The 22,987-nt window shown below is 44.4% G+C and overlaps 3 protein-coding genes across 3 annotated transcripts; 1 reads left to right on the top strand and 2 right to left on the bottom strand.

The window, feature by feature from the left end:
* Positions 1-4,430: 4,430 nt before the first annotated feature.
* On the bottom strand, positions 4,431-7,055 carry LOC123078984 (heavy metal-associated isoprenylated plant protein 2). Its single transcript, XM_044501649.1, has 3 exons — positions 5,273-7,055; positions 5,115-5,187; positions 4,431-5,038 (listed from the first exon to the last, which is right to left on the bottom strand). Exons 1-3 carry the CDS (start codon positions 5,276-5,278, stop codon positions 4,686-4,688), a joined length of 432 nt encoding a protein of 143 aa, XP_044357584.1. The 5' UTR covers positions 5,279-7,055; the 3' UTR covers positions 4,431-4,685.
* Positions 7,056-7,249: 194 nt separating this feature from the next.
* On the bottom strand, positions 7,250-10,913 carry LOC123078983 (50S ribosomal protein L15). Its single transcript, XM_044501648.1, has 4 exons — positions 10,400-10,913; positions 8,681-8,764; positions 8,511-8,600; positions 7,250-7,808 (listed from the first exon to the last, which is right to left on the bottom strand). Exons 1-4 carry the CDS (start codon positions 10,835-10,837, stop codon positions 7,527-7,529), a joined length of 894 nt encoding a protein of 297 aa, XP_044357583.1. The 5' UTR covers positions 10,838-10,913; the 3' UTR covers positions 7,250-7,526.
* A 20-nt stretch (positions 10,914-10,933) lies between these two features.
* LOC123078982 (DNA-directed RNA polymerase III subunit RPC3) lies at positions 10,934-22,240 on the top strand. Its single transcript, XM_044501647.1, has 14 exons — positions 10,934-11,148; positions 11,260-11,404; positions 11,492-11,592; positions 13,644-13,731; positions 13,883-14,031; positions 14,430-14,576; positions 14,805-14,915; positions 15,857-15,956; positions 17,017-17,151; positions 17,834-17,871; positions 17,983-18,075; positions 18,270-18,353; positions 21,248-21,397; positions 22,038-22,240. Exons 1-14 carry the CDS (start codon positions 11,080-11,082, stop codon positions 22,134-22,136), a joined length of 1,509 nt encoding a protein of 502 aa, XP_044357582.1. The 5' UTR covers positions 10,934-11,079; the 3' UTR covers positions 22,137-22,240.
* The last annotated feature ends 747 nt before the right edge of the window (positions 22,241-22,987 follow it).

Genomic DNA, 22,987 nt, shown 5'->3' with positions numbered 1-22,987 from the left:
TGCGCTTTCTTTGGTAGGTGCTCATTTAATTCTTGGGTAATTAAGGATTCAAAAATCACATCATGATTTGCTTACCTTCTTACGTGAGATCACCTTCCCACCAAAAACCGAATTGGTTTCCCATTTGGTTTTTATATCCATAATATTTACCGAATTACGATTAAATACTTGCATTATAATTTCCGATCACCTTGTACGTGCAAAGGGGCATGAAAATATATTTCCGATCAAATCAGGATCCTCCTCTAAAGCCACACAACAAACTATACACAAGATAATCAGAATCCTCCGATCAAATCTCTATCTCTACTCTCTACTACCTAAAAAGAATATAACGTTCCCTCTCCCCTCTTACCTCTCCCACCCTTCGTCCATCCTTCTCTCGTACGACACCCGCCCCACCACCGATTTTCTTTTCTCCCTCCACCGGTTTTCTTTCTGGTGGTTCCCTATTTGCCGGTTTTATTCACATCTGGCTGGACAGACCCACTATATTTTTGGCAACCAAATATTTCATGTATGGTAATCAATCTTTTGTTTGGTAATACAAACACGATCAGTACATACATATATATGGTAATGAATATCCACTTTGGTAATGCAATAAACTCAATGAAGGTCATCAATTTCCTTTCTTCTTTCAACCAATCGGTAATCAAATCAGAAGGAAACAATCACGTGCATATACGGAAGATAATCATGGAGACCGCGCGTGACATGCATGAAGAAATTGTGGTGATCCGCGGAAAAGAAGCAAATAAATCTCTAGGCTGCTCGCACTCCCCCATCAACGGCCCTGCACATGCACTCTTGATTCGGATTTTCTGAAAACGTGATTCATATATCTCTTTCTTATCCCTATGGCCGATCGCTGTGGGCACGTTTCATCTGGACGGCAGCTGGGAGCCCGGGACAGGCTCACCGGTGTACTGCGCCTCAAGGCCTTCCTTCTCAAGATGTTGCGCCACGGCCGGCCACCATGTCCGTAGCACCCGCTGAGGGGAGCTCCTTGCATTCACGTACGTGCATTAGCAATCAGCAGATCAGCTTTCTAATTGCGCATATGCGTGGTAACAAAGCAGAGAGATCACCAATAAAAAGGCAGCAGCAGCAGCTACTGCTGCAAGAACAAGACAGAGCGAGAGCATGTGACTCTAATTAGAGGTCCAGATAATAACAATCCTGCGGTAGTGGACGGTGCTTATCTTCTCAGATCATGCTGATGTTGCACATGAGAAATTATTTGAGGGAAGCACAGATTTAGGTAGTGAAACAGATAAGGAGTACAAGCTCAAGACATTCAATGATTTAAGGCATGCACTAATGTCCAGATTTCCATACATTCCAGTATGTTGATATATATTAATGTATAACTTGTAAATTGTGATCATATGCCATGGGCACTGCTAATGGGATTTCATCTCCAAAGACTCGATCGTCATGGAAAAGCGAGGTGACAGGGATGGAAGCTGGACCACTACGGGACTGCCAGCTGCAAGGTAATCTTCTTCCCTAGGATGTCATGGTATGATATGATTTTTAATTCTTGTTCCTCCGTCTATCTAAACACCTAAGAGATGTTCAATGAAATGACTACATGCTGCAATTAAGAGTATAACGGAGTTGTTGTTCTCTTTATCTTCAGTAGAGGCTCATCTTACTTCAATATGCTAGCTCAAGGGAGAAAAAAGAAGCCCGCCTCGTAGAAGTTAACTCCTAAGTTACTTAAGATGTGACATTCACTTAACTCATAATTTACTCCTGAGTCCTGACTACTAATGGATTCGTGATTTCATTGCATTGACCACATAACATCATGTTGTACTAATCTGTATTTACAGTGATCATTGCATGCATCTTTGGTCATTTTTGTAAATAAGAAATTTAATATGCCGTCTCCTGTGCAGGTGGCAGTCGTTTCACTTGCAAATTAGACATACAATACACTTCATCTCCCAAGATATATGAGACCATTTATAAATCTACTAAATCTAGAAAAATATGGTGCACAAGCGAGGTAGACGACAATATGATTATGTATGTGCCAGTGTTCGAAAAATACAAGCAACTATTCCCTCTGTAAGGTAATATAAGACATTTTTGACATTGTCATAGTTTCAAAAAATATCTTGTTATAGAGAGTAAATTGCAAAAAAACACCACATTTGTGAACCCTAATTCAAAAAACCACCATGTTTCGTTTTTTTGCAAAAAACTTCCGGTATTCAGTAAAAAAAATTCAAAAAACACTGATCCCTCGACTAAGCGCTCTCTGACACCGAATCTGACAAGGAGGGCCCGCTTTATGTGATGACTGCAACACAAATTAACGCCGTTTGCTCGAAACGTTAGTTGGAAGTGTGCCATCCTCAAAAAAAAAAAAAGTTGGACGTGTGCCCTGTCAGCAGATCTTCTTCCCACCGACGCAACAAATCCGGCGAGATGTACCCCGGCGTGGTCTCCTTGGTGGTGGGCGACTCCGTCGGGCACCCTCCTGCGCTCGCGTCCACTAGCTACGACACTGTGAGGTGGAGGCCACGGCATTCGGGGCCGCTGGAGCACCACAACGGCGAGATCCTCGAGCGGCCAGAGCACCACCGAGCTCGTCGACGAGCAGCAGCGGTGCGCGCGGTGTTCGGCGCGAGGGGTTCGGGGAGAAGGGGGAATAGCACCGGAGCTCACCTTGGGCATGGAGGCGAGGTCGGGAGAGGCACGGAGGCTTCGTCCGTACAGCGGCGACTGACAGCCAGTGCACGGGCTCACGAGGAGACAGATGGAAGGTGAGGCAAAACCCGGGGAGGTCGCGCGCATCTTCATAGGCGCCGCAGGGACGCGAGGGAGTCGCCGGGAGGACGCGGGGTTCGCCATGGCCGGAGATCGGGGCCGGCGGCCGACGAACATGGTCGGGGAAGAAAGGATGTGAGCGTCAGCTTGAGGGCTTCCGGACGCAATTCCTTCGACGACGAGGTCAAGCGCGACAAGGCGGGGCTTCTGGACAAGGTGGCTATCCCGGGGATGGCCGTTGGCCGCGGCGGTGACGACGGCAGCGGTGAGCACGAGCCTGGATCTTCGTGCGTGCGCGCGACGAGCACTCTCCAGTGGGTTTGGTGCGCGCAAGGAGCACGCTCCAGCTCGGGACGGCAGTAGCGCGGGTGCTGCGGGAGGGCACGACAACTGTCATGGCAGGTTGCAGCTCGGGCGTGTGCGACCTGGGCGACGGCCATGGCGGGGGCAGCTCGGGCGTTTGACTCGTCGCGCGTCAGGCGGCGTCAGGGCATGGCGTGGGTGACCTGGGCGACTGCCATGGCGCACGCAACAGCCGTGTCGGGGCTTGGGCACAACGGCGGCGGCTAGCTGTACGCCCACAAACTGCTCGATAAAATGCATAAGAGGAGACGGAAGCAAAGAAGATGACAGGTGGGCCCTTCCTGTAATTTGACGGGCTAAACAAACGGTGGAAGAATTTGGCGCCACCTCAGCCTGACCGGTGGCACCCACTCGTCAGTTATTGCGTCAAACGGCTCAGTAGGGAATCAATTGACTGATCAGTGTTTTTCGCAAACTGTCAGCACAATACCGGTGGGTTTTTGTCAAAAAACCGAAACATGGTGGTTTCTTGATTTAGGGTCCACAAATGTGGTGGTTTTTACAATTTACTCTGTTATAGAGGGAGTAGAACTCAATCTTGCGGTTTCATCACTCTCATATTCTGTCCATATAAAAACGGGACCCAAGGATTTATTACATCTTATATTTTGCTTTCTAGCTAAATGTTTATGAACAAGACATGATTTGGCAAGATGTGCATAAGGACTGTAAAGGTATATATTTGCCATGATTGTACTAAACTATTAGAATATTTGTGCCCCATTGCAACGGGCAATTTCCTATTTAGGAGTAGAAGATATAGCATTTTGACCTTTCCTTCTCTGGTTTGGAATTGCATGCTATTCATAACAGTCATTGATTCCCTACTTTCAGCTTTAGCTCTCATATTATTAGTCCAAAGGTCATGTTTGGCACACTCAGGTATCATTGAAATATATAGCAAAACATTTTCGCAAAAACGTGTGGGGTATTATCTAGTTATAACAATACACAGTTTAGATTTGTTCTCTAGTCTTAGCTCCTAAGTCTCAAGAGTGTTTTTTTTTCAATGGTCAAGAGGTAAGTTGGAGAATTGTAAAAGTGCACCTGAATCATTGCGTGATCTGCAGAAATTATTTGTTTCCCGGAGAGTACCAATCGGCAACGGCATATGAAAGTTCCAGCGTCAATAGGGACAAATTGTTGCAATAAACTGTTCCATTTGGCAATGCCGACGGGTAGACTAATCAATTTGTCACATTATTAGGTGAAGCTAAGTACCCCACCACCAATCTTATATCCAAGTCGTCGCATTGTCATGAACCAAACAGCTCATTTGCAGATTGCAAGTAGACGAGTTGTGAGTAGTAAAAGAAGGTCTCCGTCGAGACATACAATTCTTGATCACAGGAACCGGAAAAGATACAGGAGAAGAAAATAATGTGCATGCAAGCTCTGAATCTTCTGAACGATGAACAAGACGTACGCACGAATTAATTGGTGTGCCTGGCCTGGAGGAGTGGCTTAATTTGCACCAGCAACAACGATCGGCTGTATATATGGTACGGTGGCGCTGGATCGATGATCTCCCCTCTCGCTCAGACGATGGTGCAGGGGCCGGGGTGGTCGTCGACGTAGCAGCTGTAGGTTTGCGGCGGGCAGTGGGGTGGCGGCGGGCAGTAGGGTGGCGGCAGGCAAGCCTTGGGGCAGTGCTTCTGCATCAGCTCCAGGCATTCCTTTTTCTTCTTCTCCTCGGCCTCCTTCTCCTTCTTCTTCTTCTCCTCTTCGTCCTTCTTCTTCTTCTCCTCCGCCTCCTTCTTCTCGTCGCCCACCGTCACCACCGTCGCCGGGTGCTTCCCCTTGCGCAGCGCGTCCACGACCACCACCACGTCCACATCCCCCACCACCGTCAGCGTGCTCTTCTCCTCGTCGTATGCCATCGACTTGACCCCTGCCATGGACACACACGAGGTGTCAAGTAAGTTACAGAGACGAGCGAATCAAGGCCACGGAGAGAATATACAGACCTTTGACCTTGGACACAATCGTAAGAACGCAAGATTTGCACTTCTTGCAGACCATCGGCACCTTAAGCACCATCTGGTTCAGAATAACAGAAACGGTGAGTGACCGATAGAATCTCACAAACAAGCCAGGGAGGAGGGAAATTAAGAGCATGCAGAACCTTCATCTTCGCGGGATCGCGGCGAGATTAAACTAGGATGCTTGAAGATTACTGATTTGTGTACTTGGTATATCCGCCTGTACTCGAGCTCTCCCGAACGCCTTCCCTCCAATGGCTAGCTTTATACACAAGTGAGGACCATGTAGAACATAATGCCCATGGTGGTTTGGACCCTGGACTTGGTCAATTGCAACAATTATTGCCACAGTGCAAAACCAACTTATGCAAATGCATTTCATATTGTTGTTTCTACAAGGAGATTTGAAATAAGTTTATAAGTCAGTAACTAGTCGTAGTAGTAGGTGTGCAGCCCGTATGTATTCAGCCGACTCTCCATCGGATGTCGACATGATGAGAATTATGTAACACCCGCAAAAAGAAGTCCCGGGATTTCCAGTACCTTATCATCTATTGGTGCGTTTTCTGCAACGAACGGCGGCAGTTAAGATTGTGCTTATTCTAACAGCTGGTTGGAAGTTGAATTAGTATATGCCTAATCATCAAATGGATTGATAGTATACAGCTATGCCGTGGTTGCTGTCTGGTTAGATAGTCTTAGTTTTCTATTAGCGCTTGACTAACCAGCAACCTGGGGAGACGACTTGGTGTCACGTAGGAGACGTCGGCAACTAATACCACTGCGACAAACAGCACGGTATGGGTGTACTGGAACGAACATATATATGCAGTAGTTGGTTCGTATTCTGTATTCTATGGGCGCAACGTCGCTTATACTGTATATAAGAAACTTAAATAATTAAGTATGGTTGCCCTTGTCTCTCCAGCCCAGGACGTTATGTTTTGGGGTTATTGATATTCCAAGTTCTTGGAATGAGAGTGGGATAATGGGACAGCCGATCCAAGAGGGATCTCACGGAGCAAAACAATGGTAGATTGCCAACCTCCAGCATAGAAAATGCCGGCATTCTCTTGCTCGAACGGAGATTCCTAGCTGTTGGGTGGCTGGTTGTTTTCAGCTCCATTGTTCTGGAGAAATTTTGTCGAACAATGGCACTATCGTCCTGTTAATATGGGATTAGGCCCCAGGACATGTGTCAAGGATGCACACGAAACCTTGGACGACAGAGGAAAAGAAAAATATGTCAGAGCAAAAGGATCATTACTCCCTCCAACCACTCTGCCTTCGTTGCACAAGACCAGACAAAAACCACCCTACTTAAACAAAAGGTCAAACGAAGCACAATTAGTGTAAGTGCGATGGGCCAGGCTGATGATTGTTTTTCTTGTGGTCGGGTGTGTCCTGTGTCTGCGATGGGCCAAGCCGATGAACAATTAGTACCGTCTGATTGACTAGAGTAAGGTCAGGACAAGGCTTGTGTCAAATCTGATTAGCTAACATAACAGTTTCATCACAGCTAACATAACATAACAGTTCCCTCAAAAAAACATAACAGTTTCATCTTTCCCTCATAAGAATTCTTGTCCCATTCCTTATGCTCTTTACCAATAAATTGCTAAAGATATCGCCCCTATAAAAATTGAAGGAAAAATTGATGTGATGATTAAACAGCAGATAGATCTTACATTGAACCTATAGAAATTGTTAGAGAAGTTCTTTGTGCTAAAACCAGGGTGATGTTATTCAGCGGACGTTCTCTAGGAAGGGTGGCAATTGCAAACATTTTGATGGCAACATTAGTTATCACAAGGATGGGCAAAGATGACGATTTAAATTTGCAAGCACGGCAATTTTATGATGAAAAATAAAACTACAGCGTAGTTGTCATGCTCACTAACTAAAATTGCAATGCTCGTGGCAACTAATATTGCCATCCCTTCCCAGGTAAGGTTCATTGGCTATTGGGGTCCTAAAACTAATTACCACTTGTTTTCTTTTTCTTTTTTACTTTTTGACAGATGCTCCTTTTTTTCTTAAGGTACACCAAAAGCCATATTTTGTCCTATAGTGTTTGGCAGACATTTCTGAAGTACAGTTAGTGCTGAAACTGATTGTCCTAGAGAAAAAGTTTCTATTAGTGAAAACAATGAACTGATCTCTCAAAAGACTGTTACAGGATATTTTACCGGCCAGCCCTGGTGCTTACCAGGAGGTACTACTGCCACCGGAAGAAGAAAATGTCATTCCCGCGTAGCACAAATGACAAGGAAACACATGGATCCCACAAGGAATACACCTATAGGAAAGAGCAAGTGATTGTTATACATGCCCGGTGCAAGACTTATGTAAGTAATAAAAGTTCGGATGGGCTTCTTCAGTGATTTGTACTCCCTCCTATGCAGCGATCACTTTAGCAGCTTCACGCTTGGCAGTAAACTCTAATTCCTCCGATGTGAAGGGAAGTGGCTTCGTGGGAGCAGGTAGCCGGCCAATGCTATCAACCTTGTCTCGTTGCTTGGGTGGAGGCCTCGCCGCTTTTGGTATAAGGCGGCCCTTCTTTGCAAACCATTCAGGTTTGAGTAGTGCCCTGAACCCAAGCTTGTTGTAGTACACCAATCTTACAGTTCCACCTGCTGCTTCAACTGCAGCTTTCGCCCTTGCAGTCGCCCTTGATACCTGCCAATTTACATTTGCTTAGGAAGGGATTCGTAAAATTTGGATACATAATATATCAAATCCAATCCACAGCACCAATGTTCACAGCTGGCCTAGTATGTGTAACCATTCTTAAAAGTTGAAAAATGTTATATCTTGATAATCAAAGCAATATAATTTCACTTAAAATACATTGCAAGTAAAATCATGATGTTTTTATTTGTCACTGCCATCATCTATTACAAACTTATATATGAACCATATTGTATTAGTTGGGCACATGCCAAACAATATTCAGCAATAGGAAAGCTATATTAATTACACTCGCAGTTGGAATTCCCTCATTGCCTTTACAAAAGAGCCACTACTTGTACTAAACATGATTGCAAGCAATGGGCAGGCAGGTCATGCAAATACATAACTAAATGAGCACATTCTGTGGTATCATTATAATGGCTAAATGGCACTCGGCGGAACAGATACATTTACATGTTCGAATTATGTGTCGCCGCATGCAGCAAGAAACTGAGAATCAGACTATGAAAACGTGCATGATAGTCCTGAGAATGGAGGACTTGAAATGAACAAGAAACTACTCCCTCTGTAAACAAATATAAGATGTTCTAGATCAGTGATCTAAAACATCTTATATTTGTTTACAGAGGGAGTATATGCTTATGAAAATTGATAAGATTTAACTATTTCGAACTAGCTTCTGCTTGCCTCGAGGTGAATTGGCCATTTGATTTCTTCTGCACCACGGCCCATTAACCGAATCCCATCCTTTATTTGTTTTCCAATGGCACTTGTATCCTGATAAAGTGTGACAGAGAAGTTGATGTTGCAAAGAAGAAAACAGAAACATAGCTAGTTCAAAGAAATGACGGTAGTACCTTCAGTGTCTTCATTGTGATCAATTCAGAGGAATCAATTTTTCCAGCATTGATGAGCTTCGCAATTTTTCCCAGTCCACAGGGCTGACCATAGGGAAAGATGACAACATCACACTATGCCCATGGTGCCATTTGCAAATAAAAAATTGAGCTTAAAGTATAAACAAAGTAATTGTCAAGTTCTACAATGAGCGTCCAGTTACCCAAATGAATACAAAATTTTGCGGTTATTTTGTAGATGTTGAAGTAAGACGTTAGCATGGATCAAATAGCAACCACAATTTGCTGAAAAACAATCACTGCATGAACTAGCAGAGATAGGTACATCACATCTCATGTTGGAATACGATTTCAGGAGACTAGAAGATTGTAAAGCAAACAGAAAGTTACTCCACTGCTCAGTGCCCAACAGTAGATCACTTCACAGTACCTCCTGAAGGATTGGCAACATATGATAGATGCAATTCATTAGATTGTAAATTTTGATGCTTTACTAGGTCTTATGCTAGAGATTACGTAACATGATACAACTATATGTTATAAGAATATGGCATGTTCTCTTTGTGAGTCATGATGAACAGAAAAGAAAAGAAAATAGCAATGGGCATGTCCCATTAAAAAAAATTTCTTGCAGTGCTCTTCGCAATCTAATCTATGTAACACTACAGAAATGTAAATCTTTGAAACCTGCATACACGCACAAGGTTCCGTTGTTCTTGCATACTAGCACGGCACCAAATAGTGGCCACCACTTTACTAACATGAACTTATATATCCATTAATAGATTAGATAATGTGTAAACTTTTAAATATAAGCCTAGGTTTCCTTCCCAAACAAAAATCAAGCATAGAGATTTTTTCCAATCAATAGTTTACTCTGTAATAGATATGTCCAAAATCAGCGCCCAATTAGCGCACAACACCTCAGGTCTTACAACAGATTAGCACTACAGCCCCACCGATTATCATTATCCACCAAAGTTTGGCGACCAATTCAATACAGAAGCCACATATCTTGGCACTTGGTATGGATCCACCACTGCTCACATATATCATACTCTAGCTGATAAGGAGCCAGCATACTCTACCGACCAGAAGATATATAACTGACACTGTTGACGCCCAAGCCAAGTCTTTCAATGCTGCAAGCTGGTGCTGCCCTCACTGTAGCTTGACCTACGACCATAATATCTTTGATGTCTTCTCGGTAGTTTCTATGTTATCTCAGAATGCCCATTTCTCCAAAGCTCATGAATCCAATATTCTGGTATTTTCATAATGCATACTCCCTCCGTCCCATTTTTAACACACGGTTCTATTGTTGTACACTTAGAATCAAAGTGATCTAGAAGCTCGTCTAAGAGCTACCACTACAGATAGGGCACTAGTAAGCTCAGTCAGAAATTCCTTCGCCTAACTAAGGAGCATCAACGAAGGGGGCAAAATCCTTATCAAGGTAGCACTCGGAATAAGCGTAGTAAATTCAAAATATGTGAACTCCGTGCACAGAGCACAGATCAAGCACCTTCTGTGCAGAAATGTTGACCCGGACAACTTACGGTCATCGAATCAAGCAACCTTCGAGGATGCCACACATACATGGAAAACAAGGAACGAAATGTTGATTCGTGATCAAACAACTTAGATCGCAAACAGCAAATGTCGCGTTGCTGCGTGCAAGGAAAGCAGATGAACAGAAATGCAAGGAGGGCCCTGGACCTGGAACGTGAGTGAGAAGCGATTTTTAAAGCCGCGGCGGGGGAGACGGCGGCGCAGCGGGGTTTGGCCGCCCTCGAAGCCGAACCGAGCGGTGCCGCGCGCCTTCTGGCCCTTGTGCCCGCGCCCCGCCGTCTTGCCCTTCCCGGAGCCGATCCCGCGGCCCTTGCGCGTCTTCTGCTGCGTCGCGCCGGGGTTGTCGCGGATGTCGTTCAGCCTCAGCAGGCTCCCCACCGTCCTCAGTGGCCGCGGCACCTTTGGTGGCCGCGCCGCCGGCGCCGCCGCTGACTCGGTGGCGTAGAAGTACGACGGTTGCCTGGGGGCGGGGGAGAGATAGGCGGGTGGGGCTGGAAGCGGGTGCCGGTGCGGTTGCGGGAGGCGGCGGGGGAACACGGTGGCGGCGGGGATGGTGCGGAGGAGCTGGGAGGCGCGGCGCAACATGGCTGCTGTGGTGGGCTGGCGGCTTCCTCCACCGGTCTGGCTGCGCCGGGGGTTTAGGGTTAGAATGGACGGTTCCGTGGCATAAAACCTGAGCCGCTGGCCTAAAAATGGACGCCCAGGATCACGTCACGTGCAGTCTTTGCTGGTTAGGTTGTCTCGCGTTGAGGGCTTTGGCGAGCCGCGCCGACGCCGCCGCCGCAACACGCACCCAAAAATCCTAATCCTCCTCGCCGCCGGCGACCATGGTGTCGCAGCACGGCATCCTCCTCGCCGCGGGCCTCATATCCGACCACTTCGGCCCCCTCGTAGCGGTAAGACCCCTGCCCGCCTCCTACCCTCCCGTCGCTCCCTGGTACTGGCATTGCGTCAGCGTGTTCGTGCGTGTGAAGCCCTAACTCCCGCCGCCCGATCCCCTTTCGCAGAAGGTGTGCGACTGCCTCCTCCGCCACGGGGCGCTGCAGCTGACGGAGATTGTGCGCCGTCTCAAGCTCCCGCAGGGGCAAGTGAAGAACTCTCTCCTCGTCCTCATCCAGCACAACTGCGTTCAGGCCTTCTCATCGCCCAGAGGCAAGCCCGTATGCAAATCCCTTGGCTATATGATTCGATTCGATGCCCTGCTAGTCTGTGACTCCATTAATTTATCTGTGATTGTAGGCGACAGGACCATCACGCTCTACTTGGCCATCTTCGACAATGTCCTGCATCGGCTGCGCTTCTCAAAGTTCATCTCTGTTATCCGCGCGGACATTCCAGAGGTTCGTACTTGGATGCGCACTTGATTTTATAGTTCACGCTTGCTTGTTAAAAGCTGGGATTGATTAAAACAGCATCCATAATTCTCTGAATGCTGAAATCAGTGAGGAGCAGATGGTACTGTAGATTTTTTTGCACCTTGTGACTCTCGTTGCTAGATGCATATCGACCTTGATTAATGGTCTAGAGGCGATGACAAAGAGTAACTGAGATATCTCGGAGTATTACACTAAAGATTATTAACACGTGCTAAAACAATCACTTGCAAATTTAGATCGGGGTCCTGAGGATGTCCATTACTCTTTCATGATATTTAGCTACCGCAGTCACTGTTGGCAAATAGAAGCTAGCTAATCCTTTCTATCTGGAGTTTGCCGTTCAGCATAATCAAATTATTGTAGTGCTGTACGTCTGAACATATTCTTCTTACTCTTCAAGATCATAAGGCATCATCTTTTCGTCGACAAACATTTTCCTCTATATGTAGTGCAAGATGAACCGTTTCATATTCGTACTATTTGACCACGTTGTGGATGAGCTTTATGTCATTAGGAGGACGGGTGTGGTGTGTCTAGATATTTTTGTGAGACAACCTTAGAGTGTAATAGATGGAGTGGTGTTTCTCTGGCTGCACTGTTTGTAGTGTAGGGCCAGACTCCTGTAATTTGGTTTGCTCCCTTCTATAAAACTAAGGTATGCCATTGGCGTACTCTGAAAAAAAAATCGTACTATTTCAGCTTGATCATTCCAATTTTTTAAACTAATGCTGTATTTACATTCTCTATCCATCCTCTGGGTTAATCTCCAAGCATGCTACACTGTGGTGCATGGTACCATGTATGACCCTATTTTCAATGTTCCCCACACTTATTAGGGCGTCAAGGGCGGATATTGCCTTTGGAGGCCGAGCTCCATGGATCTCGGTTTTGAAAAATTCAAAATTCATCAAATTTCAATTTTCTACATTTCAAAAAATTCCGAAAAAAAATACAGACATACATGGAGGCATAACACACATGTGTGTAATTTTTCAGGGCAAAATACGTTGAAATGAGGGCTGTGCAAAAAAGACAACTGTGAGGCTTTTTAACACATGATACTATTCATCCTCCCAAGCCATGAATTTGTCTTTTTTGAACAGGTCGCATTTCAACGTGTTTCACCCTGAAATTTTAGATACATACACATAACATCCTTGTTTACTTGCATAATTTTTTTCAGATTATTTTGAAACCGGAAAGTTTGAATTTTGAAATTTTCAAAAAAAAGGCCTCCATGGAGGCCGAGAGCCAAACATCCGTTCTCCGTCAAGGGTCCGTATTATCCATATTATTGGACTACTATATTTTATAAAATACAAATATGGTTAAGATTTTCCTGTACGATTAACATTTTGTATTTTCTCACATATATTCATATTTGTACTCTGCCCTGAGGGTTGAGAACTTGTGCACTCCGAAATCCCCCCAATCCATAATACTAGAGTATGTTGAATCTGAACAAGCAAACACTTTTGCAGAAAGATGATCATATCTGCATTGCATAAAATAAGTTGCTATATACACATATTTTAATTGTAATTTATTAGTAGAATTATTTGTATTTTTACTCAATATATCAATATACATATTTAATTGGACTACAGTGTTATAGAAGTCATTAGGTTCTAGGTTTGATGCTTGTGATATTGTGATATTGTGGCCATTCCCTATTCTCCACCCATGGTAACAGAGGCGGGTTGACAGGGTAAGGGGAGAATGCTGTTGGCTGTGGGGATGTTTATATGATCCCTTTTTAGGTGTTTAATAAATATGCTGGTAATTATTGTTTGTGATATGCTGGTAGTTGATAGAGAAACTGACAGATAACATACCTTGCCTGAACTTACATTCTAATTGTTCTGGTGCTATTTTTGCTACAAAATGTGTGATTGTTTCCCGGGCCATTCTCAGAAGAAAATAAAGTTAATTTTAACATTATGCCTACAATCATTCAGTACTTGTAACTTTTCCAAAGTTTATGACCTTATGCATAGAACTTATGTATCTTGCAGTCAGAAACTCTTATTGAGGGATTGCTTCAGAATGGTAGGCTAACATTTGACCAACTTGTGGGACGCACAATCTCTAAAGTGCCAGAAGGTATGTCCTTTTAATTTGTTGAAGTTGTTATTGGATCATCCACTGTTCTTTTTATGATGTTATTCTCTTTCCTTTTTTTCCCATAATCTTTGATATTTGCTGGTGATAGTGACTATTACTGTTCCCTGATAATCGGTCATCCATGTTCCAGGCACCATCCGACCAGCAAGGGAAGAAATACGAATGAACTTCAACAAACTTGTGTATGCACGTTATGTGGAACGTTGCCCAAAAGCTGAACCCTATTTCAATCCACAGGAAGATGAACAATCTACAGCTGCAAGGAGAAGAGTTCCAAAAGTATGTAAAGTGATTCCCTGTTATGGACATTCCTGGTCATTTTAATAGGCCTCTACTTACTTTTATAGTTTTCTACTGTAAACTAATACAAATGCATGCAGGATTGGTAGAAGCTGACTAGGCTGGTTAGTTTAGTAACTTGGTCTTGTAATTAGACATCTTAGCAACGGGCTAATTAGCTAGCTCGGTGGTTTGGGTCCTTTTTATGCGAGGCCTGTTGACGAAAATCATCTTACTCTTAACTCATGATCATCACCTGTACACTTTGTGAAAACTGATAGTTACTAGTACCAAGATCTCAATGCTTTAATAATGCATTAGTACTGTTCTTTCTTCTGTTGATATGTTCTGTGTATGATAGTCAGTTACTGGACCTGAGAAAATTATCTTTGTTACAGACTGCCGAGGAGGTTCTTTCACTTGAGCAGAAAGTTGTCAATACTGCAACCCTTTCTGACCCGGAAAGGTTTTCTGAGATCCCATACGGCATGGAGGATGCATCAAAGACAAATGATTGTCCTCATAACGCTGTTGCAGGTGCTAAGGTGGTGTACTCTTTTTACTTATCTTCACCACCATGTTATGTGAAAATTTGGTGTTTGTTGTTTCGGCCATCCTGTAGTTAAACGAGAAAAGGCAAAGTGACAGGTGTAGATTTTTGTCAATGGCGAAGGCATTTTCTGAAATTATTGATAGGAACTAGCAAATGCAGCAACAGTATGCAATGCACTGCTTTTATCATCATGTAATTCTCTGTGTCGTTATTTCATCAGCGGAAACACGGAGCCTTTGAGATAGATGAAGAGCTCAACTCAACAATTGCAGAGAATGAAGTACTTTGGCGGGTAAATTTTGAGAAATTTATATTCTGTCTAAAGAAGAAGGTATGTTCTGTTATCATAGCATTACTATAGATAGCATATTTATGCAGGCGTCTTCATCTTTTTATCTGCAGCCGTGTTTCTGTATATTGTTTTTCCTTGCTTGCATTGGGTCTTCTAGAAGTAAGATACCTACCAAGCCATTCTTTTCTACAAAACGACAATGAGATTTATTGCTTGGGAAGAGGAGTGGGGGTCGGGTGGGGTTGCTGCTGCCATGAAGAAAGGATTGTAATGTAAACCCCAAAGCGAAATGAAGTTTGTACAGTAAAAAGAGGACAAAAGCAAAAAGAAATGTACTCCATGAACATATAATAGCTTCTGCACTGTATTGAATCTCTCTCTCTCTCTCAATACCACTGCCACTGGTATTTCTCCCAATACCAAGCTGATCATGAACAATGGAAGCACAAGTCCAGTCGGGGAGCTTTGGCGTCGATGACAGAATAGTGATGGGAGGCCGATCAACAGAGCTGCATCTTCCTCTATCTTGACAATGTTCTTGACTGTGGAGATCTTGGAGACTATCCAAGAAGTTCTGCGGCGTGGGGATGAGTCCGAGCTGCTCCTCGGAGGGGATGAGCCAGAGCTGCAAGCGAAGATAGAGCCAACTGAAGCGGCAACCGGCAGCTAGGGTGGGCATGTTGTTGTGTGGGCCATGAAAGTTATTCTCACATGCTGTGGTCAGCTTCAACTTAAGAGTTTTCTCTAGCTTCTATTGCATCTATTTAACTGGTTTGAGATGCACATCAGAGATGCCGTAAGGCTTGCCTGTCATGTACAGGACCGTGTTGCTGTACTGCACCTGCCTTTTTGAGCAGAGAATGCAGATTTTTCATTTTGATATCTTTTTATTTGTGTATATGCATGAACGGTGCAGCTGAAGGAATCATGCAATTCGACTTTGTTAATTCTCACTTAATGTTTTCCTTCTTGCATTAAAGTTTTGTGCAGACCGAAAGAAGCCAAAGCTGAAGGTTGGCACACATCCTATCTGGGAGTCATTTTTCGAAGCTAACTTAACTGACAAAGATACAAACTCTGGTAGTACCCGATATCAATAGCTCAAGTATCCTTTCAATAGTAGATCCAGGAACACAGCAATTTTATTTTTATGGCTTTACATCCACATATGGTCTTGTATGAACATAACTATTTTTAACCTGCATTTCTGTTTTTAAATTCTATCGGTTCTGGTCTTGCCTCTTGGTAGAAGGGGAGCCTTGGCGCAGTGGTAAAGCTGCTGCCTTGTGACCATGAGGTCATGGGTTCAAGTCCTGGAAACAGCCTCTTGCAGAAATGTAGGGAAAGGCTGCGTACAATAGACCCAAAGTGGTCGGACCCTTCCCCAGACCCTGCGCAAGCGGGAGCTACATGCACTGGGGCTGCCCTGGTCTTGCCTCTTGGTGGTGAGCATTAACTAAGAAATGCTAGTTTCTGTTTGAGCTATTTATTTGAAATCTATAGCTTGGCACAAAGAAGGGGAGCCTTGGCGCAGTGGTAAAGCTGCTGCCTTGTGACCATGAGGTCACGGGTTCAAGTCCTGGAAACAGCCTTACAGAAATGTAGGGAAAGGCTGCATACAATAGACCCAAAGTGGTCGGACCCTTCCCCGGACCCTGCGCAAGCGGGAGCTACATGCACCGGGCTGCCCTATAGCTTGGCACAGTCTTGAATGAGCCAGATTAGGGAATGTCATATGCTAGTTTATTTCCTACAATGGCATATGCTTGTTAAAATCATGCCTTTTGTGATTTGTTTTAGCTTTCTACTCTCTATTCGATTTGAAGAAAGGGGGAGAGAGAGACATAAGAGGATAAAACAAATCTAGTATACCTCATTAGGTTAATTGTATATGAATGCCTCCGAAGATACCAAGTAGGCAAGTAACCGACTTGCTGAAGTACCAATGTACCATGACAATTTATCACTGAAGTTACATGGTTCCAGTTTGATTAATAGTTGCCCCGTCGATATCGACGCAAGGAAAATCACTATACCTTGCTTGAAAATTATATAATATCACTAGAGGGGGGAAAGACCATTCTAGCAATCAGTTGTGAATTGTTTCCAACAAGTATAACATTGAGTTCCATTCTTTCAGTGACATCATCAACAAATGGTATTTTGGAGAAACTAGGACAAAAGGAAGGAACTGCAGCAATGACAATTGGTGACATAAAACCAGTCCTGCTGGATTTACAGTGTACTACTTCCGATGGGGAAGAATTTACTTTTGGTAAGTTACTGTTGATATTTTTAGTCTGTATAAGTCGAATACATCGAAGTTCTGTTAGTTAAGTGCTCGGCATGAAGCCCAGTTCAAGCTTGGTAGAAATGAACTTCTATGGTTCGGAAATCAAAACTTGCCACTAGGCAATGGATGCCATAAGGAAACTGATTTCGGTCCAGTCCAATTCCTGGATTGAATCGTGGTAGCTTAATGTCTTAATTATATTTGAACTTCGGATATGATCATGTGAACCAGTCCACACTACGCACTTCTAGCTAAGGAGACATGTTGGTTGGTCTATACATGGAAAAAGTACTATAGCTATGACATCTTCCATTGTTTTCATAATTAGTTCGAGCCTAGTTACCATTAGGTTGCTGATACTGACGGCCTGCTATTCCATGAAATTGTGCTGTATGCAGTGATAACAAAATATTCCGCCGAAGCGTGAAAAAGCCTCTAAACAGCTGGAAATTATGTTGTAGAAACTTAACTTTCCTTGTTACTTGTCTTCCGTTCTAAACTCTGGATGCTCAAATTTAGTATGCCAACCTTGAGTTAACATCATAATTTCTTTTATGTAAGATTAAAAAACACTTGATGTTTAAATTTAGTTTGCCAGCCTTTGAGTGAACATCATAAGTTCTTTTTGTAAGATTCTCATGACAGTGGTATTGTTTTTCTGTAGATTTACGCAAAATGGTTGAAGCATGTAGAAATGAGGAGGTACCAGATTGTGTTACTGTTTCATGGTTTATTTGAGTTATTAAAAGACACTCCCCTGTCCTTTCCGTACTAACAGTTGACATGCACATGTCTTTTATGTGTGCATTATAGATAGAGTCGCTTGTGAAAAAGAAATACGGGCAAGAAGCTTTTACAATCTTTAGGCTATTGGTCACACAAGGTTGTGCAGTTGAGACAGATCAAGTAAGTACTCTTACACATTGAGGAAATTGTAGAACTATGCTTTGCTATTGTTGTCAATCTCGTTTGGTTAAGAAAGCTTCTGTTATGCATTAATTTTATTTGTGTGATTCTGTTTTATGATTGTTTATTTGATGACATGGCTTCCTGTTGCAAACCGAAGTACACAAATCTAAACTTTGATTGCAAATGTGCAGATTATTGACACAACAATTCTTGACAAGCAGATTGTTCATTCAACTTTGTACAAACTATGGAACGATGGCTACATAGATACAGAGGTCTGTTTCCTAGTGTCATCAGAAAAGTAGTATTTCTTGCTTGGAGGGCAGAGAGAATGACAATGATAACCCTCCTTGCTTTAAATGTTTGTTGTGCGATAACTTCACTGCTTTAATGGTCTACTACTTTACTATACAAGGCAGGTGGCCCATATTAGCCTTACGAATGCATCATGAATTCATGATATATTGCGTTACTTTCATCATAAATCTGCCTCATTTATAAGCATCAATGCAGTTTAAAAAGGCTATTTGAGCATTTGGGATAAAGCTTGTAAACAAACTTGATAAGTTAGTTAATAAAAGAGTAAGTGTCTAAAGTTTTCTTGACACATTAAGTACTTAAACACAAATAATATCCAGTTATATGTTCTAGAGTAATTCCTAGTTATGTGAATGGTGCTCGAACACCTTAACCCACACTTTCTGAGTTTTGTAGTGTGGCAATTGGTAATACCGCAAAAGTTTAGAACTTCTTGCACTCATAAGTTTCACCAGCTCAAGAGCATATGTAGGTGCTTTATTAAACACTTATTCCTTGAAATGAATAAGTAACTTCTGTAAATTTACTGAACAAATACCAGTTTTAGGGAAGATCCTTCAAAACAAATTAAGGATAAGGAATGGGAAAAGTTTAGAACTTCTTGCACCCATAAGTTTCACCAGCACTAATGCTGCATTATTGGGTTACAAATTTGAAGGAATGAGTGGGTTATAAGGAATCTGCTAGAGAGGCTCTACTGCTGCATTAGCATAGTTTTTTTTTTTTTCGAGAAAACGCAAAAGACCTTTGCGTTTCTTTTCATTGAAAAGGTGGGGAGTTTGTTACAGTCGTCCTAGGACGGTTAAACAGCAGATGAATACAATGCTCAGTGCACATCCCATGAGGGGGGCAGGACTACTCTAAGACCTGTCGCTCCTGCTTTGGCCCAGGAGCCGGCCTCCTCCTTGATCCGGTCTACCAGAGTGCCTAGGGAGGGCGTCGCGTTGTCGAATACACAGCTATTCCTATGCTTCCAGACCAACCATGGTACGAGTAGTGCCGCGGATTGCAGGGCCTTGCGTTGTGCGTGGGGAGTGCCGTCCCTGGCGTGCTGCCACCAATCCATGAGTGAAGCTTCCTGGTTGGGGATTGGCGCCGGTATGTGTAGCCATGCAAGAGTCTCGTGCCATGCCTGCCTGGAGAAGGGGCAGTGGAGCATGAGGTGTTGCATCGTTTCAGGCTCCTGGTCGCAAAGCAGGCAGCGCGAATGGTGCTGCAATCCGTGGCGGGCCAGCCGGTCAGCGGTCCAACATCGATCCAAGTCGGCGAGCCAATGGAAGAATTTGACCCGAGGGGGGGCCCAAGCCTTCCAAATCAGCTTCCAAGAGTAGGATTGTAGGGATCCCTGGAAGGTGGCCTCATAGCAAGACCGTGCTGTGTATGTGCCACTTGCCGTCCACATCCATATCAGGCGATCAGGGGCGTCGTGGAGGGTGACCTGCTGCGTGAGCTGCCAAAGTTGCAGGTACTGACCAATCTCATGAATGCCAAGGATGCCTTGGATGTCTCGGGCCCATGTGTTGCCGTTGAGACCTTCGGCCACCGTTCTCACTTTGCGTCGGCGCGTGTTGATGCATTTGTATAGCAGCGGCATGAGCTCGCCAACCGAGCGCCCATTGAGCCATCGATCCTCCCAGAACAGAGCGTTCATGCCATTGCCGATGGACATGTATGTGGAGGCGAAGAACAAGGCGCGCTCGCTGCTGGAGAACTGGAGGTCCAAGCCCTGCCAGGCGCGCTCCGCGTCTGTGCGCGAGAGCCAAAGCCACCTCAGTCTAAGCGCGAGGCCAGTCCGCTCCAGGTCATGGATCCCGAGGCCGCCCAGGGCAAGGGGGCGACTGACGCGACGCCAGTTAACGTGGCAGTGCCCGCCGTTGGCGGCGGCTCGTCCGGCCCAGAGGAAGCCTCGCTGGATCTTCGCGAGCTGCTGCAGCGTCTTCTTCGGGGGGGGGGGGGGGGGGGGGGGGGGGGGGGCGAAAGCAAGCAGCTGGTGCACCGGGATGGCGCAGAGGACGGACTTGACCAGGGCCAGCCTGCCGGCCCGGTTCATCAGCCACGCTTTCCAGGTGGGTAGGTGTCCAGCGACCTTGTCGACGAGGGGCTGCAGCTGTCCCGCGGAAGGGCGACGCACCGTCAGAGGTATGCCGAGGTAGGTGACCGGGAGCGCGGCAGTTGCACATCCCAAGCTGGCAATGGTCTCGTGGGTGGTCTGGTCTCCATGCAGGACGGTGGCTGAGCTCTTGGTGTAGTTCACCTTGAGGCCCGACGCTCTTCCGAACAGGTCAAGGATGGTATTTTTGCTCTCGCGCACAGAGGTGGACTGATACAGTAGAAAATTAGCTGGAACTAGGAAATTGGATGCATCTGCTATTGCTATTGCTATTTATGGATAGTTCCAACTATGCTAATGCATCTGCTATACCTGTGAAAGTGATTCTATTGGACTGATACAGTAGAAAATTAGCTGGAACTAGGAAATTGGATGCATCTGCTATTGCTGTTTTTGGCTTTTGTTGTACCCCAAATAAATGTTTGCACTAGATGTTTGACAAAATGATATGTTCACATAGAATGGTATTTTTGTTCCACACGTCACCCATGGCAGAGTTATCGTCTAGCAACTTTCAAGTTTCAGTTACTTTCCTGGAGCAATAGTTCAGAGCTTCCACACTACTGCAGTTCTGCTACCTCAGTTTCAAGCTAACCTAAAGAACTGACTATGGCTTAAAGCTAGGAGAACTTTTGTTGTAAATTACAGGATATTATGCATATGGATATCCTGTAAGTTTATAAGTAACAAAAAATGTCTCATTTTGTGCTTCTGTTCACAATAATTCTATTATGTTTACAGAAAATCGCTTCCGCAGCAGGAACAGGATACGCACAGTTTTTTGTATGGAGAGCCAAAAATACATTTCGTGAGCAGTTCATCGATAATCTCTACCATGCTGCTTTGAACTTGCGCCAGATGGTGAATTACATTGCTGAACTTCTGCTCGAGGTTATCATCTAATGATCACCATTTACAGTTTTTTAGCTGTAAGCTGAGTTTTCCTAAGCAAAAAATTGTTTATTACTTTTACGTTTCATGAATTCAGGATGCACGTCAGGATTGGTTGCTCTATTGCCCATATGTTTATCATCACAGTACATACATGACTATATAATGTGTTTATGCCATATCATAGTTGCAATTCAGTTTGATTGTTTCTTTACTGAGTCGGTACTTTCATAGCGTTGTTTGGTTGGGATCAGGCTTACATTATTAGATCATCCCAAATGCAGAGCAGGAAGATACGTAACCATATATCGAGGCCAATAATTTCATATGCTCCCATATAGAAAACCTTGGTTAGAAACAAGTCTCGAGTTACTAGATTGAAGAATCAATTGGGCTGAGATCAGTTTACATTAGTACCATCACTGGGAAGTTGTAGGACACCTGATGTGTAATGCACGTTCGTCAGAATAACAAGAATAATGTCTGTCAGCAATGTGGGATTAGTTGCCACCATGCCATCTTACTAAATGAACCCTTACCTTGTTGAAACTAACTTTGTTGGCTTGAAGCAGATTTTACTTGCAGAGATGTGTGCTACCTGACCTCAACTCATGAATTGTTTAAATATCATGTATTGCAGGGTTCGAAGGACGAAACAAAGCTGCGGAACAGAAAGAACATTTTGATCCTGGCCCTCACTAGACATGATGACTCTCTCATGCTGTTCCATGATTTTTGAAAACACCGGAGCCGGTCTTAGTCTACCATAAATGTAGAATGTAAACCAGACTGAAGTTGGACAACCGAATTAATTTATCTTTGGCTCTTAGCTGATTTCACCTATGGGAAATTCATTTACGCTGCATGTTTGAGATCTTCTTCGTTGTCGCATTTTGCCATTGTTGTGTTTGGAAATTCCACACTTTGGTAGTAATATCCAGCATGCAATTGGTACGGTAGGAGGAATACTGTTCTCACCGACCTGCTGATTTTCCACTGGTCATCCGGCATGTCAGGCTATCCATTCCGTTCGTCTGGCCAAATGCCACTCGTACCGGCAGGCAGGCAGGCCACCGATGATTGGAAGCGGATAATCACAATAATTCGCAAGTTGCGAGGACGCCGATGCTGCGCCACTTGGAGCGGCTACCATTGCATTTGCATTATCTATCTATCAATCCGCGCGCGAGAGGTAGAGGTCGCAAGCGCGTCGTCATGCACGTATGACCATGGACTTTCGCGAGCCGTATCGCACCCATGTGCGCACACACATGCATGAAGCAACCCTACAGCTAATGCGCGCGCATACGGCCAGGTCAACTGCTGCAGTTAGCTGGAGACAAATACTAACAAAAACCAACGATTCTTTCTTTCTGCAATGATAAGAGAGTCCCCCCACTGATTCGGCCTTGTTCCGCGGGGAATGTTCGACGGCGTACCAACCTCCATAAACAACGGTGTAATGTAAGGAGAGCAAAAAGTCTGTACGTACGTACACAATCGATCCGCCTGTACAGATGGATAGATATATTGTACTGTACGTGCTTGCGTATGATTGTGTCCACACATTGTACGTACGTACGTAGTACG

Source organism: Triticum aestivum, chromosome 3D (genome assembly GCF_018294505.1).
Source record: "Triticum aestivum cultivar Chinese Spring chromosome 3D, IWGSC CS RefSeq v2.1, whole genome shotgun sequence".
NCBI lineage: Eukaryota > Viridiplantae > Streptophyta > Magnoliopsida > Poales > Poaceae > Triticum > Triticum aestivum.
Note: the sequence above shows the minus strand (reverse complement) of the source record. Positions and strands in the feature narration are given on the sequence as shown.

What these genes read in the sequence shown, in the direction of transcription:
- LOC123078984 (XM_044501649.1), bottom strand. An exon ending in GATTGTGTCCAAGGTCAAAG is followed by an intron (nt 5,039 to 5,114) that starts GTCTGTATATTC and finishes TGTCCATGGCAG; the next exon opens with GGGTCAAGTCGATGGCATAC.
- LOC123078982 (XM_044501647.1), top strand. Translation starts at nt 11,080, where the DNA reads ATGGTGTCGCAGCACGGCATCCTCCTCGCCGCGGGCCTCATATCCGAC. An exon ending in ACTTCGGCCCCCTCGTAGCG is followed by an intron (nt 11,149 to 11,259) that starts GTAAGACCCCTG and finishes CCCCTTTCGCAG; the next exon opens with AAGGTGTGCGACTGCCTCCT. An exon ending in AAGCATGTAGAAATGAGGAG is followed by an intron (nt 17,872 to 17,982) that starts GTACCAGATTGT and finishes TGTGCATTATAG; the next exon opens with ATAGAGTCGCTTGTGAAAAA.
- LOC123078983 (XM_044501648.1), bottom strand. Translation starts at nt 10,837, where the DNA reads ATGTTGCGCCGCGCCTCCCAGCTCCTCCGCACCATCCCCGCCGCCACC. An exon ending in GCTTCTCACTCACGTTCCAG is followed by an intron (nt 8,765 to 10,399) that starts GTCCAGGGCCCT and finishes CCCTATGGTCAG; the next exon opens with CCCTGTGGACTGGGAAAAAT. An exon ending in AATGGCCAATTCACCTCGAG is followed by an intron (nt 7,809 to 8,510) that starts GCAAGCAGAAGC and finishes GTAAATTGGCAG; the next exon opens with GTATCAAGGGCGACTGCAAG.